This window comes from Hesperophylax consimilis, chromosome 14 (genome assembly GCF_061612785.1).
Source record: "Hesperophylax consimilis isolate HC1 chromosome 14, BYU_Hcon_1.0, whole genome shotgun sequence".
NCBI classification, from domain to species: Eukaryota; Metazoa; Arthropoda; class Insecta; order Trichoptera; family Limnephilidae; genus Hesperophylax; species Hesperophylax consimilis.
In genome coordinates, this window is record NC_142849.1 from 334,855 (window position 1) to 352,937 (window position 18,083).

General features: G+C 34.2%; 2 protein-coding genes across 2 annotated transcripts in view; both read left to right on the plus strand.

Annotated features, from left to right (window-relative positions):
- Nucleotides 1–8,992, plus strand: part of Cad89D (cadherin 89D) — a 68,023-nt gene extending 59,031 nt beyond the window's left edge. The window contains exons 18-20 of the mRNA XM_089639397.1: nt 3,628–3,939; nt 5,064–5,180; nt 6,647–8,992. Of these exons, the coding sequence (XP_089495523.1) occupies nt 3,628–3,939; nt 5,064–5,180; nt 6,647–7,052 (835 nt within the window). The 3' untranslated portion in view covers nt 7,053–8,992. The remainder of the gene's footprint in view (nt 1–3,627; nt 3,940–5,063; nt 5,181–6,646) is intronic.
- Nucleotides 8,993–15,144: 6,152 nt separating this feature from the next.
- Nucleotides 15,145–18,083, plus strand: part of LOC149417727 (neuropeptide SIFamide receptor-like) — a 132,498-nt gene continuing 129,559 nt past the window's right edge. Inside the window, exon 1 of the mRNA XM_089639166.1 lies at nt 15,145–15,888. Within this exon, the coding sequence (XP_089495292.1) occupies nt 15,432–15,888 (457 nt within the window). The 5' untranslated portion in view covers nt 15,145–15,431. The remainder of the gene's footprint in view (nt 15,889–18,083) is intronic.

The following is an 18,083-nucleotide window of genomic DNA, read 5'->3' on the forward strand; positions in this document are numbered from 1 at the left end:
ACGATATATCCAGAAGGTAAGGTGACAACATTTATATAGGCTCGAAAAATGCTTGCATTTAATAGAAATTTAATGGACACTTCACAAATATGTTAAACTATTTTTCAACTTAATTGCCGTCGGGATCGAAACATTTCTGTAGTTGAGGTTACAGCTTTTATATGTAAGTTTCATAGACCTCAGCGAGTTCTTTACAGCTTCCTCGACCCAGATTCTTTCTCGATCGATTGAAAAATCTTTCCCACCCAATAACTTATTTAGTTTAGTGAAAGATCGTAGAAATAGTAACAATATCCCATCCAAACGATGTAAGCAGCTCCTGCGAAACTTGCGCTATGTCGGGACTGGAGTTGTCATGCAGGAGGCTGACTCCTCGAGTTTATTGCAGTAAGCCTCTGCATTAATGGTAGTACCTTTAAGCATAAAATCCACCAAAATGATCCCCTTACCCTCCCTTGAAATAAGGATCCACTTGGTAGAAGGTGGCGGGAGTGAGCGACAGAAGATTTGCTGTGACTGAACAAAATGCCCGACAAACATGCGGGACCAAACAAAGTGACTGTTAGGATCCCCCCTAAACCCTAGGTATGCCAACTTCGAAACAAACTCAGCCTACCCCCTTACCTGAGGAGCCCTTGTAACCTTTCTTTCTGGATAAATAGGTTACAACTCACATCATGCACAGATAACAAATAAATAATAATATTTAATAATTATACAGATACTAGATGAACATTAAAAAAATACACAAAAACATACAGTGTGACAGGCTACTAGATAATAAAAAATTAAAACTTAAATAAAAACTGAAATTCAGGATATATAGTCGTAAAATATTTTTTCCATATATTTTTTCAACATATATATATAAAAAAAAATTAAATACTATCATTTTTTTAATAATTAATTTAAGTTATTTAGTAAAGAGTTATATATTGAAATAAATACGAAACATTACAACGCTCATATCCTAATTGAGCACATTTTTTAAATTTATTGTATTTTTTAAGTTTATTTGAGAAATAATTTTGCCTCTCATCGCGTCTCTAGAATTTGGGCCCATGTCATTTTTCGTGTGTTTAGGCCCCTGCTCTTTCAAAATGTGAATTATAATGGGTTTGTGATTTTAGAAAATTACGGAATGCCTGCAATGATTTGTTAAAGAATAACTTGTTTGAACACATTCGTTTTACATATTTACGGACGCGCTTTCATGGTTCCGGATCATTGATGTATTATACAATGAGTCGATGGTCCGAATACTTAAATTTCTGAGGGGAACTTTAAAATCTCAGTTTAATTGGGAAATATATATTTATTTTGGGGCTCTCAGGGCTGACAGGAAAGCTTTAATTATTTTAATATTTTAACGTAAAACATCACCTGATTAGCCTAAAAATTTGGTTAGGAGTTTAATTTATTTTACTTTCGTTAGGTACTTAGCACCTATTTATGTATATATTTACTGTCAAACCTGGTATTGAAGTATTCACCATACAAGAAAACTAATTTTTTAGAACTAGGATGACTAAATTTAGGGAACTGCGGAAGAAGGATGAAAATTGGTAGGGGAGGGTAAGGTTGAAAAAATATAGAAAGATGGCCATTCAGTTCTGATAACTAAGCACAATACAATACATGTCAACACACTTGAAGGGTCCATCACCTGATTCATGACCTGAGGATGACTAAATTTAGGGAACTGGGGAAGAAGGAAGAAAAGTGGAAGGGGAGGGTAAGGTTGAAAGAATATAGAAAGATGGCCATTCAGTTCTGGTAACTAAGGATAATACAATACATGTCAATACTCTTCAAGGGTCCATCACCTGATTATGTTAACTAAGCATAATACAGTACATGTAAACACTCTTGAAGGGTCCATCACTTCATCTGATTATGAAAAAAGGGGGATTTATCATAAACGTTATCGACTCAGTGGAAATACCCACTTATTGAGTCTTGTAGATTACTTTGAAAGTGAAAATTCTTTTCTAAATAACCAAAGGTTTCAATGTAAATTCGATCTTTAGTTAGCGTTTACTTTAAAACAACATTTTTTTTAAGATTGTTTAACACTCAAATTAACAATTTTACTTCATTTGTCTAAGGTATTTAACTATGCAACAGTGAAATTGTATGAAACTTTGTTTGGCACGCAAATTTTAAAAGAACATAATAGGTACTAATAAATCTAAACAGAACAAGACACCGAAAAAAAGATAACGGTCACAACTAGGAATTGAACCCAGGATATCTTGTTTTAGTGGGACAAGCGTCTTAAACTACTCGACCATTGAGATCTGTTTATTAAGCGTCATATTTGTCGAACTAATAATTCATGAGGTCAGAATTAACAATATCATATTTATTTAAATTTAAAGTTTAATAAATTATTTGTAACATCGATAACTCCAATTGCAATTTGTATAATTTACTATCGTGATTTCAATGTAGAAATATGTAGAATGTAGAAAAATAATTAAGTGGTAATAATATACTTAAAAAATTTATTTTCCTAAAATATTAATTATTTAATTTAGAAATTACAAAAACCGTAGTCAATAATTTTTTTTACTTAATTTTTGGTAGATAATATGGAAAATGTGGTTTACTACGATTATTTATTAGAAATGGTTTTTGATGTGTTTCCTGTTTATTGGATTATGCATTGAATCATTAAAAATAATTTTAATTGATATCGGCCTTTTCACCATGTTATTTTCATGGCCACATTAATATATAGAATTTGTGATAAATTAATAAATCATTATTAAAAATTATCTGTTGTATATTATTTCACTCACTTTCTACTAACTGCTTTTAACTTACTATAAAACGCTCTAACTAAATATATTAACAGAAATACTGGTTCGAAGTTCGCGTTTACATAACGAAAATCATAAATATAATTATGGCCACATACACCGATTTTTTATTGGCTTATTCTGGATGGTTATTTTTTTTCTTTTACTATTGAAAAGGCAAATTGTTAAATATTGCATCGTTTCTGGATAAAAAGATGAATTCACATTTTTGGCTTGTTTTTTTATTAACTGCAGAGCAATAATTTAAATCGGCAAGCATTGTTAAACCAAAATAATGTTTAGTTTTTTTACCGTAAATAAATTCCCCAGAGATATTTAATGAACTGTGGGTCATTGGAAACTGCAAAACGAAAGTAATGAAATTTGACTGTGTGATATAAACTCTCCATTCCAGACTAAGCGATACACATAACTGCAAAATCGTCTGCATGATCCATCCAAAACTTCCAAGAAATGGTAATTTAGCAAACCTCTAGTCTCCAAAGTCGCTGGAAATCATAATATTTATGGTTTCCAGTTAAGTTCCTCCCAGTTACTGATTTATGACAGAGAAGCATCTCTGTGATTGGCTATCTGGCATCCCTGCTTTGTGTTCTGCACAGCAGAGCGTCGCAGTTTCATGGATAATTTTAATAACTCCTCTTAAAACAATGGTATAACACGTTACTTTATCTCTTCCGTCACGTTACATTTAATCGTCTTCAAATGATCCATTTCCCTTTCGCCGTTCTTGGTGAAGGCCATCGAGAATCATCGAGATCTCTGTAGTGTACTTCCCCACTAATCCGTAGTGCTCCAGCAGGAATCGTCACAAAGCCTTCTCACAGCAGCGCCTGTCCGCGCTGGGCCTGTCCTCGGGGCACCTGATGAAGGGCGCCGGGCTATTCCCCGCGGCGGACGCGTCGCGCCTATACCGCGAGTCCGACCCGCCCGCGCTCGACCAGTGCCCGCACGGACACAGCGTGGACCAGTTCGGCCAAGCTCACCAGCAGTGCGTGCGTGGCCAGATGAGTCTCCCGCGCGCGCCCCCGCACGCCCCGCCCTCGCACCCCGCGCCGCGCCCGCACGAGCCGTCCTGCGTGCGCTTCAACAGGCGCCCGGGAGGCAGTAAGAGGTAAGCAATAATAATTACATGGCATTTATATACCGCAGTTTAGTGTCATTTCACTTCAAGTGAGCTTTATTATAACAAGTGGTCATGTTCTTAAAATTATTCATACAGTGTGCCGTACCCAACAACACATACAATATCATATGCCACTGAGAGCTTCGTTGTAACCATTCTCTCTGTGATGTGCGTATATTATGTGAAAGGGAGAGTGATCACAACGGATGCCAACACATTTCTAAAACAACATACAATAAGCTTTACACACACTAGCGCAACAGCTGTTAGGATGGAGCCTAACTAAACCTACTGGAGGGATTTTATATAAACATGAATAAGTAGTTTTTAATTTTAAGTTTACTTAAACCATAGTGAAAGATATATCGTAAACTATGCATTCCGTGAACATTTTAAGCTAAATTAGTAATAGTTAAACGAATTTTCCAATGCTAATTTCCAAAATAAGAATACATACTTTATTTTAAATACAGCACACTCAAAATGTGAAAACTATTCAGGAGAGAAAATTGCTATGCATACATACTTACGGAAGATGACACAAGCTTATCACATGAGCAAAACGGTTTCATGCTAACTCAACACAGTGACTATTCAACACACCTTAAAAAAGTGATATAAAGTAATGAAAAACCATGAAAAAAAATAAAATTTTAACCTAACCTATTTTAATCTAACCTAACCTAACCTAACCTAACCTAACCTAACCTACCTAACCCAGTTAATAAAGTTGTTTTTTCATCACTTTCCATGACTTTATATAACTTTTTAAAGATGAATACCTAACCTAACCTACTTAACCCAGTTAATAAAGAATTTTTTTCATCACTTTCCATGACTTTATATAACTTTTTAAAGATGTGATGAATTATCATTTTGATGATTTATCCGGTCACCGAGCAAAACAGTTGAAGTCTATTTTTTTACAATTCGGTCGGAAAAGTTTTCATTTCATGGGCGAAAAACAACATTACTAGCCCAACACTCACGCAACGTAACGTGAGCGAATCAATGAAACAAATGGTGTGAAGCACCCAGCCTAATTGATGTCGCGAGGGGTCCCCTCCTGGGCTTGCTTGTGATGTGATGTGTGTTTGTTTGACTACTTGCAGGAAGGGCGGCATGGAGACGTCCATCACCTCAGTGCACTCGAGCGGGCAGGACTCAGGCATCGCCGAGGGTCCGTGTGCTTGCCACTCCACGAGCCAGTCAGAGGAAGACAGTAGCAAGTCAGTACTGGCCCATTGCCTTTATTGCCTATCCATCTCATTACTAACACGGTGTACATTTCAATAAGTATTGCATTTTGTGACCTTTTCTTCGATTTCACTGATTTTCCAGAAACAAAAACATAATTTATTGAGGCTGTCCAAAGCGTTTGCTCAAAAGGGGGAAGAGCAATATGGCTCAATGACTCGAAAGTCAAATGACATAGGTTCAATAGCATCAATGGGTTTATTATTTTTTATGTTTAGTATTTCACACTACACTTTTAATTATTTGCTCTGGAAAATCTGGAAATAAGTTTAGACATATTATATTGCCTACTTTGATTGACAATGCCTTGCTTCGAATCGAATCGAAAACTAACCCCCACTGCTATTAGCGCAATGGCTTTTAATTTCATAAATGCTGCTTTGTTATAATTTTGTACAAAGCCTTTCTTTTCTCACTAGGAACCAGTAACATATGTGTTTACTTGGTTCTTTCTGGTTATATTCAAATGGTCATTGTAAACTAGGTTCTTCTTTGTACCTGCCATAAAATTTATTCTTCAAAACATCTGCATTTTCATTTTGGTCGAAACTTTTGGTGGTCGCTTTTTCGAATGTCCATTTTCATATTTTCTCGCTGGTGTCTCGCTAGGTGTCATGGCTAAGCATGTTGTGTTTGTTTTGTGGTGTTCGCAGTTACTATCAGCAGTATGCCTTTTGCTTTGCTCCCTCCCGCGGCTGGCCCAGGGGCAAGGACAGGGAACTCCCTTGAACCAAGTAAATATCATCAGCTTTTATTACTGCATGACACCTTTCCACTTTAACTAACCACATGGGGTTGCTGATCATTAGATAGGAGCAACAAACACTAATTGCTCTACACCTATTTGCTTGAACGACTGCGTAACATTATAATTTTTATACAATAAAGAGAAAATCAAGAATAAGAAAACAAACTCAGGTCTTTCTAGGAACATCGTAACATTATCAAATTATTATAAGCAATAATTACTCGCCTGAAATATCCATGCAAGTCGAAAATATCTCCCGAGTACAAATAAATGCCGCTCTGAACCACTAAGAGTAATTATATTTCTCATAATAATTTGTTATTCTTTGTGCCATGCATAAAAAACCTTATCTTATAAACATTAGTTAATCATTAAAAAAATGATCGTAACATATAACATGTGTGTATTATGATTATGCGAGTGATGTAAGATTAGCGTATGAATGTAATTGTTTTGTAAGAACATCTCTTTATACTATAGGAGAAGTGATCAATAATGTGGGAATGATGTGTTTTGTACGTCCATAAAAATGCGTACCCGACGTTTTTGTGGTTAGGGACTTATAAACTGCAACATAATATGTAATAGTCCAGTGTAGGTTTCGTATAATATGTTTTTAATCCTTACAAGGAAAAAAAACTGGTGGTAGATGTTGTTTCTCACAGTTCTGATAAGCTGGTTGGATTACAGCGGCAGTTACGAGGACTCTCTAAAGTCCTCGCACCTGACGCGGCGGTCGCTGAAGGCAAACGCCACGCGCCCCCTGCCGCCCGCGCCCCCGAGCCACCACGCTTCCATCCTGCGGCGCGCGCCCCGGGACAAGCGCCGCACCCGCAAGGGGGCCCCGGCCGGGTCGGGCACGACTTCCGCCCGACACTTCCAGCACAACATCAGCGCACTGGAGGAACCGGTGGTAGACTATGATCAGAGCGAGCTCGAGGAGGAGGGTGTGGGCGAGGGGAAGGGGTATGGCGTGGCGCGCGCGCTCGGGGGCCGGGACAGCTCCCGCCTGCTGCGGCTCTCGCAGCCCCGGGGCAACCTCGCGCCCCCCGGGCCCAGACACTCCTTCAGCCAACCCCAACAGGCCAGACTTTAATCATTTAGTAAACTGAATGGTCGTGTCGCCGAGAGCTTCCATAGAACTTTCTGTTAAGAAGAAAGACGTAAATGTTTACAACGGAGCTTTGAGTAGTAGGTACGCCTACGCCGGACAATTATTATTACCTAATTAGTGTTAACGTTTGTAACGTTACGTCATACTCGTATATAATAAAATGGATGTTTGTGTCATTGAGTTATTTCAATAATATGCCAATATAATAAAAAAATTTAATTAGTTAAAATACACAAGGCACTTGGTTGGTTCAGTTCACATTCAGGTATATTTACAATACCTTAAAAAATGTTGTAATCTGTTGGTTTTCCAAATAAAATAAATAAAACACCAGGTTGTGACGAATTTGAAATTTTTCCTGTTATTTCAGTTATTTTTTCAAATTTTGTACCTAAGACGTCAGTCTCCATATTGTAACGCGCGACACCATTTTCACTAACCGCATATTTTAACAGCTTTTTTGTAATGTATTTATTTTTTTTATAAAAAAAGTCTGGATAGCGAAAAACGAAAAAATTCAAGTACATGCGCCCAGTCGGGCTTTTACGAAGAACAGAAAAAATATAGATTTTTTAAATCATACAGTATTAAATGTGAACCCAAATAATTCTTCTATAATATTGTACGTTACCTTTTTGGCATCACTTTAATTGTAGTACACTTTGTTTAAACCACTATTTTAATAAAATTTACTACATGTTTCAGATGAAAAGTATACCTACTTTATATTTTGATCCTGATGAAAGAACCTTTGGCTATGAAACATTTAGACAATTTAATTAAAACTAAATAAAATGAGCAGCAATGTTTATAATTCATGTAATAATTAAAAAAATATAATTTCCGTTGCATTTTCGTAACATTATAATATTAAAAAAATGCGTCATTCTTTTTCAAGAAACGTAATTCTTATTTATTATAATGGTTAGCATAGTTGCCTTCCAAGCAGTTGATGGTCTCGGTCGTTTTTTTTTGTATAATTTTTTTAATATTAACTCTGTATTTATATGTAGGTATACTTTTTAAAAAATGTGATTTTTCACGGGTCTGCGCTAGCAGCAAAATAAAATGAAATAGAAACAAAAACAACATTACTTACGCCACAAAATGTGTAGGATTCCTCAGTCCTGATACGCTTTATTTTGTAAATAGAGTCAGAAAATACAACAACCGTAGCCCCCAACTTGTTGCTCAGATCAAGCAGATAACTAATTACTTAGTGAGTGTGTCTGATAGTTGGTTGTGTACGAGTTGCAAAAAAAGTTACAAATTGTCTTGTGGTACATAGATTTTAACAGTGGCGACGATGGCAGGGCTGTCATTTAGATGGTTAATGACTCTTTGTTTTTCAATACTTATATTTATAAGTCTGTATCTTCCTATCTACTTTCTTATATATGTAGTAATTTTGTGGAAGACACATCTTTATTTTTCAAGGTGAGTGCATAGAATGGTAATTGTGTGTATCAATCTAATTTGAGACAATTAAATACGTGTTAATTAATAATAATTATAAACTACTCAGGACCGCAAATGCTTCAAAATAATAATATAAGTAACGCAATTATCATCCATGTTGATATATCTTACCGCGTGTATGCGCCTACCTGCAACCCTTAATTTACTAACTCAATTGTTCGTCGCTCTAGTTCGTTTTTGTCCAACAGACCAAAACGCAAATCGGGAGAAATAGGGCTTCAAAGTTTTTTTTACGAAAAATGCATATACAATGAAATTATCTCACTCCAAGCTTACTAAAATTATTTAAAGTAATGAAATTATTATTTTTAAGTGAAATTCGTTCCAAATGTTTAAAACTACGAAGAAAACACGTTTTTAATTTGAATGTATGACAAAGTGTTGAATAAACATGCTCGGAATGTTGTTTAATTTTGGTGGAATTAAGACAAACTGCGGCTTGAAAACCCATTAAAATATTTTTAATTATTTTTTTTCACTTGTATCGTATAAATAAATGCTTTCAGTGAACAACTGCATACTTAACTCAATTTCGTCAAAAACGGTCTGTTGGACAAAAACAAACTAGAGCGACGTGTTGTTAATGTCTTAATTGTATTTGCGAATGAACAAACATACCTGTGTGTATAAGCAGACCGGTAATGTTGCCGTTGTATTTTGTAATGCATAATCTTATTAGAAGATAACTTATTTAATCGAGACTAATAATACCTAAGTAAACGATTACATCATCAACAAATACTGCTCGCCAAGCAAACCTAAAAAGACTTAAAATAACGCAATTTTTTGATAAATGATGTGTCGTTAATTTTTTTAACGAAATCGTAAAACTGTAAATACCAATAAACACAAAACTATAAAGCCTTATTGTGATTTCAATTGTGCAATATATGTACCTACTTACTTACTTCCATAGCACTTATTTTTAATGAAAATGCTCTTATACAGTGTGTTTGTGTTACCAATTACTAATAGTTATATGTAAAATAAGTTGGTACTTAAAATATTTTACCCATAAATGTATAGAAAATTTGTAGCGGTAAATGTTAAATTTCCACATAATTGGAATATTACAAAAAAGACTCTGTAGTACACCAATAAATTTATCTTTGGTAAAAGTAACCAATGTCGGTCACAATTGTGACCTTTTCTGAATAATTACGGACATTAATAATTTTATTATCTACATTATGAACATTGATAATTTTAGTATCTATAAATATTCATTGATTATACTAATATTCATCATTACATAAAGATGATAATGTATAAGACCAAAACTAAAAAAGCTGTATTACGGAGTTTTACTTTATAAAAATATTTCGTGTTATAAAAATTCGAACGTAAAAATTATAATTTTTTTTTGTTTGAACATACATAATTGTTTGTAATCTACCGTTTAAGAATATTGTAAATATGTATAAAGAAAAAAATAAACTGTTTGAAATTCTCGAATTTTGGAGTTTTAAAATAAATATAGAGTAAAGACAAAGGAACGAAAATTATTTTTTGGCAGGAAAATTGGTTGTGCACTTATACAATATACACTAATCAGTTTTGAAGGGAACCGATTCTAGCAGAATGGAGTTCTTTTTATTTCAAGAATCTTATTTTAATGGATGCAGCAAAATGTTGAACTTTGCATTAATTTTTTTTTATATTAATTTTTTTAAACATAATGCATGGTAGTGATCAGATCAGTAAAGGGAAAGAAAGTAGTCCGAAATCAGTAGATAAGTATGCGATTGTGCAAGAGGTAAGTTATTGCATGATTATCTATAATAAAAATCAATACCAATAAAAGCTATACGAGAGGGACGCTTAGAAGGTTTTGACGTATAGAACGAATGGACGAATGACAACAAATAGACAACAGGGCGTTGAAAGTCGAAAAATACTCTGAAAAGCTGCAGCATTCAGCGCGTGCACGAAGAAAACATACTGATATAAAATATTACTATTTAATAATTAATCCTGTTAAACACGGGACTGCAGGACCTTAACGAATGAACTGATAGGTTTCACGTTAAACTAGTAAATAGAAAACGGCCTGTTGTCCTATCTTTAACAGGGTTTTAAGAAATCAGCAATACTCATTTTTCTCCGTGTGTAAATATAGAGTTGTCTTCCGTCCCAACGTCACAAAGAAAACGGTATTTCTCTTTTCTTACAAATTGAAACATTGTTATCCTTTATACAGAGCTAATCGTAGCTTTGGTTACTGAATATTTTCACTCAAGAAACATAAATACTCGAAATAATAGATCCTTCATAGAAATTAAAAATGAACTGTTAAATTTGATGAATTGTTCAAATTCTGTGAAACAACCCATTAATTACATAAACTACATAATAAATGATTGGTCCATGACATTTTCATGGTGTAATTAAATGCCACATTATATAGGCGCTTCAATGTGGCATTTATTTTGTATTTATTTATTAATTTTTGGGAAATCAACAGTTTACATTTAATCAGTTTGTACATAAGTATTATAAAGTAAAATAAAACCAATTATGGATTTCCTCTTTGTGACTTTAACTGAAACAGCATAATATGGAATAAGTTATTTAAATTTGTGAGAACGGAATATGAATTAAAAAAATCATACAAATCAAAAGATTATATAAAACGAAAAATTTACAAAACAATACATTTATAGCCATGGAGAGAGGTTGAAGATATAAATCAAATCATAATAGAGATATAAACATTATTCACAAACGATCACTATAATAAGACGAAAAACATTGTAATTAATAAATAAATATAAAGATAATTGAATGAAGGAAAAGGGCTCGTATTTTGGTACCGTCTAATAAACTTGGACTTCGTAACATCAGCAGGTCTGGTCAATAAAGTTTAACACTCAGTCGGAATCGAACTATCAACCTCCCAACTCAAAGCCAACTGCGTAGACCACTATCGACGCCACATGAATAATAGTAACCATATTCGCTCAACCACATTTTAAGTTCGTCGTTCTAAACTATGTAATGCATTAAGCACCGATAGGGTCAAAAAATATTTTTAATTTAATTACAATTTTTTTTAATAATAATAAAAATAAATAATAGTTTTTGTTAAATTTTACTTTTAACAAAATGTTTAAAAAAGAAAACTAATACACTCCTTTTCATAATAAATTATTTATTTTGTCAGTAAAAACGTGTGTTCGAAAATCTATCAATTTCTTTCAACATCTGCTGTTATAACAGGAGTATAATAATTTATTTTTTGTTTCTAAATCAAACATATTGACTTTATGTTCAAAGTCATCAACAATATTAATTAAATTAAAACTTTAAATCTATTTTATCTTCTATCTAAAGTAAGACATTACATAACCACAGATCAAATTGTACACTTTCAACAATACCTCAACTTTTAGAGTATTTTGTATAAGACAGTTTAAAATATCATATTAATCCCATTGTATATTACCAGGTGACCGGATAAATCATCACAATGATAATTCATCACATCTTTAAAAAGTTATATAAAGTCATGGAAAGTGATGAAACAAAAACTTTACTAACTGGGTTAAGTAGGTTAGGTTAGGTTAGGTTAAAAAAACAATTGTCATCGTTTCTAATGACATTATATCACTTTTTAAAAGTGTGTTGAATTGTCATTGTGTTGAGTTATCATGGAACCATATTACCAACATGGTTTTATCACTACCAGATCAACTCTTAATAATATAAGCATTTATCACAACTACATATCCAAGTTACTGGGAACTTGAAATCAAGTTGACCCAATATACACAAACTTTAGTACAGCATTTGCTAAAATTCCAAACTCTATTCTGCTAGCGAAACTAACAAAAATAGTTATTAAGTGTAATCTTCTTAAATGGATTGTTAGCTATATTAAAAACAGACAGCTTATATTTAAAATTAAATTTGCCCTATCATATCACTTTATCGCCACGCGTGGTGCCCACAAGGATCGCAACATGGCCCAATTTTATTTAATATATTTACTAACGACAATTTTGCTATTTTCACGAAGTTAATTTTTAGCTTTATGCTGATGATTAAAGTTGCTAGTTACCGTAGGATTTATCAAATTATAAGAAGTATATTCGACCTCATTTATCCTTAACAAGAGTACATTGATTCAATTTTAAAAACGAACTAGGTGTATTAACAAATCGTTCCGTTTTACATATTTTACATAAACAATAAACTTAAAAGTAGTTGGGTAAAATTTATAAGCATATATAAAATAGGCTTAAAAGAAACATTTATGTGAATGGCAAAGAGCCAAACGAGCTTATACAACGAATATGTTGAAATGAGATAATGGGACTCAAAGCATATGGGAAAATTATAACAGAATTAATTGAATCACTCAAGTGAAAGTGGGTAGACACAAACTTACTTACACTAAACACATTTGAAAAAAAAACACAAAATGAAGTATAAATAACAGAGGACAGCCAGAAAATAAGACAAATACTATAAAAACTCATGAATGCATAGACACCAAAATCCACGATTGCTTCTCTGGAAAAAAATAATCTCTGGACAATAATCTCAGGTGGACACATCTTATTGAACACATCACGAAAAGACTCCACAAAACACTACACATTTTCCTGAACATAAGAAACATATTAAACTAAAACAAATCAAAACAATGTATTATGTACTTTTCCAATCAATTATTTATATAATACGGTATTATTGCTTGGGGAGGAACAACAAACTCGGCTATGGGTCATATGAAAATTACACAGAAAGGTAATACTTAAAAACATAACTGATAGTGATCATGTTTGACGTACTAGATATACGCCAAATATACATAAAATCACTACTCAAGTACATTTTTGACCAAAAAACTAAAATTTAACAATATGTAATGTATAATAATATAATATACAATAAAAGATATAAATTTGTTTTAGACCACTTTAATTTTAATTGCACTCTACCGGTTTTGGAAGCACCCTTCCTTTGTCAGGAGAATATTAAAACTAACATATGATACAAAATATTGACAGATATATACACAAAAAATATAATTTAGGTGTTATAGTGGGAGGTTAACAAAGGGGGGCGGGTAATTGGGGGAATTCCAGCAATAACAGAGGGGATTACTGGAAATACTCGTATATCTAGAATGGGACTAAACGATAAATTAATTTGGTTATTCAATATACTAGCGATATTATTTAGGGATTTTTTGATTTCAAGGGCTTCTAAGTTATCTAGTATTTTGCTTTTATTATTATGGTGAAGAATTTTAACCCCTGTTTTCTCAATAAAATTATGATTGGTGGAAATAAGATGATTGGCAAACTCTGAAAAATTATTGTTATTTAAAGATCTTTAATGTTCCTTGATTCTAATATTTATATTTCTGGTTGTCTTACCTATGTAGAATGATGGACAATCATTACGATATAGTTGGTAAATGCCTGCTTAATGCCTACCATGCCTGCCTAAATGCCTGCCTAAATGCCTATCATGCCTGCCTAAATGCGAAGGGTGGAAGGGAAGAAGGGTGCTTCCGAAACCGGTAGAGTGTAATTAAAATTAAAGTGGTCTAAAATAAATGTATATCTTTTATTGTAAATTATGACAAGCCACAAAGTAAATGATTATTCACAAATATGTAATAATATAATAATTTAACACTAATAGACCAGTTAAACGAACGGTACATACAAATCATAAAAACTCCGTCGATAAGCACAAGCTTTGGACAAAGACCTCATAAATACCAGGCAATAAAAGCATCTATTAATCTTACACTCGACACAAAAAATGAAGAAAACAAGAAATCATTTCATACGGATTAAAGAACAAAAAAGAAAGTGTTACAAAAAAAATTACCTGCATAGTACACAACCAAACTAATAATTACACACATTTGGCTTACTTTTCATAACTACCTTAGCTATTTTAATTTCATTACTTTATTTTATTTTAAATCTTAATATTTCATTTAAATTCGTTAAATATAACATTATTTCAATACAGTCCATTTTATTTACAAAAAAAATTATAATATAAAAATTGTAAAATGGCGGCCTCAGCACGGGTAAGAACTAAGAACGCAGTGAAACTCACATTACCAAATACTATTTTTTTAATTAAACTTCTAATGTATCCAGAAAAAAAATCTTACTAAAGTCAAATATGTCTAAATAACATTGAATTTTGGACACTAATAAAAAAAATAATTACAATTGTAAATATTGGTAATTTACCACTTATTTAAGTTGTGTTAGGGAAAGGGAATAGATCTAATTGAAAATATGTAACTATTCACAGGAAATGATGTCTTAGATAAGGTACTGCGTTTGCCTATTAAATTTTCCTCATACGTTAAGTAGGTATTTAGGAAACCTTATTAATTGTCTCACTCTTCATTAACAAATCGGTTTTGCCAAACTTTTTAACAAGTCAATCCATCGTTTCTTGGGGGAATACAAGTACATACAGTGTAGAGCTGCGCTTGCGTTCCCCTCCCCCACCCGTTCCTACCTACCCTCGGCCCTCGCGGCCCGGGCCGGGCGGGCTCGCGCCACGCCACTGCAAGCGGCCCAGCAGCGCCACTAAGCGTCGGGACGCCTAACTGAAAACATCGAATCCCGCTCACCCCATCCGCAACACACTTCACGGAACACTCTATTTCTAACTTCATTACTTTATTTACGTAACTTTAAATTATTTTAAAAGTGTTTGATATTACGTTTCGTGGTAGGATATCCTGATTCAACTAAACTTTCCAATAGAATTGCAGTTTTGTAACAAGTTAGAAAACGTAGAACCTTAGTTTGTTTTGGTGTGATTCTGGCATCGTGCGATCGCAGTTGTAAAACAGTATGAATGGATGAAATGAGGTGAACGTAGGAAGTAGAGATGTCCCCTGTGGAGGAACCAGGAGTGGTGCTGCAAGTGCAGGTGCAAGCGCAGACCCCTCGCCACCTGGTGGTTCGGGCGCACCTGAACAGCAGCCTGGCAGAGCTGGTGTCGAGCTCCATCATGGAGCTGGTGGGGGGCGGCACGCTGGCCGAGCTTGCGGTCACGAGGCCCACGGTGTTCAACGGCTCCAACTGCACCAGCGCGAGTGGGGGCTGCCAGGCCGCCCCGGACTATTACTACCGACACAACTCGGCCATGACTGCGGTGTACTGCGTGGCCTACCTGCTGGTGTTCGCCGTGGGGCTCGTGGGCAACTGTTTCGTAATCGCCGTGGTGTTCCGCTCGCCGCGCATGAGGACCGTCACCAACTTCTTCATCGTGAACCTCGCCGTGGCGGACATCCTGGTCATCGTCTTCTGCCTGCCCGCCACGCTCATGTCCAACGTCTTCGTCCGTAAGTACACATACACATATCCTACATACTCGTACATATTCATTGATATTCCATTACTCTTGGAATAACTTAGCCTCATAAACTTGCAGAAAAATATTAATTAATTATGTATGCTTATTATTTAAAATATATATATATATGGGTGAAACATTATGTTAAAACTGAATGCAGAGATGAGTAAGAGTAATTTCGGGGTATTATTTTAAAAAAGTGTTCTGCGAGTACAATTTTTCCTACTAACCACTAAACAATTGACAACGTATCATATATAAGAAACTTAGATTATACGAGTATAAGGTGTAGCATAGTTATAAATTCGCTTTAAGGATGTAAAAATTTTTTTTTGAAAAAGTACGTTTAATTTCAGTTTCGAAGCATTGTGTAATTATTTGCTTGGCGATAATATGTTGTAGGGTTTTATCATATTTTTGATTGAAGTGCTGTTAAGAGATTAGTTTTTCGAAATATCTTATTTTCCGAAATATTTTATTGAATACTGAACGACTTGTGTGGGAGAGCGGTAGGCTCCTTGGCTTAGCCTTACAAAAAATAATCTTATATTATTCAAATTTTTCTACATAACATTTTAAAGTGAGTTCAATATTGTTAGTTGAAATTGTTTTTTTTATTTTTAATTATTGAATTACCACAAAAAGCATCTACCTACGGGTAAAACTGTTTTGATTTGTTTATTTACTTTATAAAGGGTGTGCAAATAATATTATTTAAATATTTAATGTGTGTTGTGCCTGAAACATTGGTTTACACCAATATTTTTATTTTTATACTCAAACCTTCCGGTTTCTTTCGTCAGTCCGTCAGTGCATTATAAACATGTCGTTTTGAGTTTGATTTGATTTTCAGAATAGGTTGTTATTAGGTAGGTACTTGAGGTCAAACAATAAAACAAACAAATGAGTGTGTATAGTATACTCCGTATTTGCGCTTTGCTTCGAAGATCTGTATCGTACTATGGTATTTCCCTGGTTTTTACTATATTTAGTGACCCAGTCTGAATGTCCTGACTACTTTCTAACCCTCTTCTTTCCCCTATCTTTCCCCTTTCCCACTTTCTTTAGTCTAGCGATTTTGGTTTTTGTTATTGTTACAGCTGTTTCGGCTTTCAAAACCATTTTCAAATTGTGTTAATTTAATACTTATATTATTAATAATAATTATATTATTAAATTTGATTTTAATTAAATAAAAAAGTTAATTGTGGAGAATCGAACGGCCCTCCACATTAACGACCAATTGTTGTAATCTAATTAACCTACTTCAAAAGCGAAAATAGTCTAAAAACTCGCTAATGCAACTCTGCTCCCGAATAGACCCCCTGCCTGCCGCCTGCCGAATATTGAATTTTCCTTAAACTAATAACGTCCCATGTGATAATCATTTATATTTTTCCTAAAAAGATTCCCTTCCCTTCCCTGTCTAACAACTGGTGGTGGTATAGTTCCTCTGTCTTTACATTGCGCAGACAGGGGCGCGCTTGTGAGGTATTACACCAAATGAAAATGAAGCAGGATAAGCAACGGGAATTTCTTTCTGTAGCTGGCTCTACAGAACTGACCCTTAAGTTCTTTGTTAGTTATTCCGGTCAGTTCTTCTTGTCACATGATATCCGATTCTTCAAAGTTCCATTTCCATGGTCAAAATGTCCTCAGACTTAGTTTTGAAGTCTGTGTGCCTTTAAATGTTGAACGTCATTATTACCCTGGACGTTTTTCAAAAACAAGTTGGGGAACTAGGAAAATTCACGGCTTCCAGTATACAATATTTTTCTTGAATAAATTAATTCTGACGAGAAAAGGAACGTAGACTCTATTTATGTACCTCAATTAATAACTTCACGAAATATAAAAATACAAATATCAAATATGTAATTTCTCAGTCTATTATATTTGTGTTAGGTATATTGTGTCATTTACGGAACTTCTAAATGTTGACTTGAGGTAAAGGGGGTCCGCTGGTATGTACCCCCATTTGAATCTCGTGGACCCCCAATTTTTTTTCTCGCTGACATAGACCCGCAGCAAGCCGATATCGACCCCTGGGGGTCCATATAGACAACTTTGGGAACCTCTGATCTAAACCAACCTTATTTGTGGGCGCCCAACTTCAACGCTTCAAAACCTCTAAAATATATCAAATGCAGTGAATATTTTTCGACATTTTATCAATATGACAAT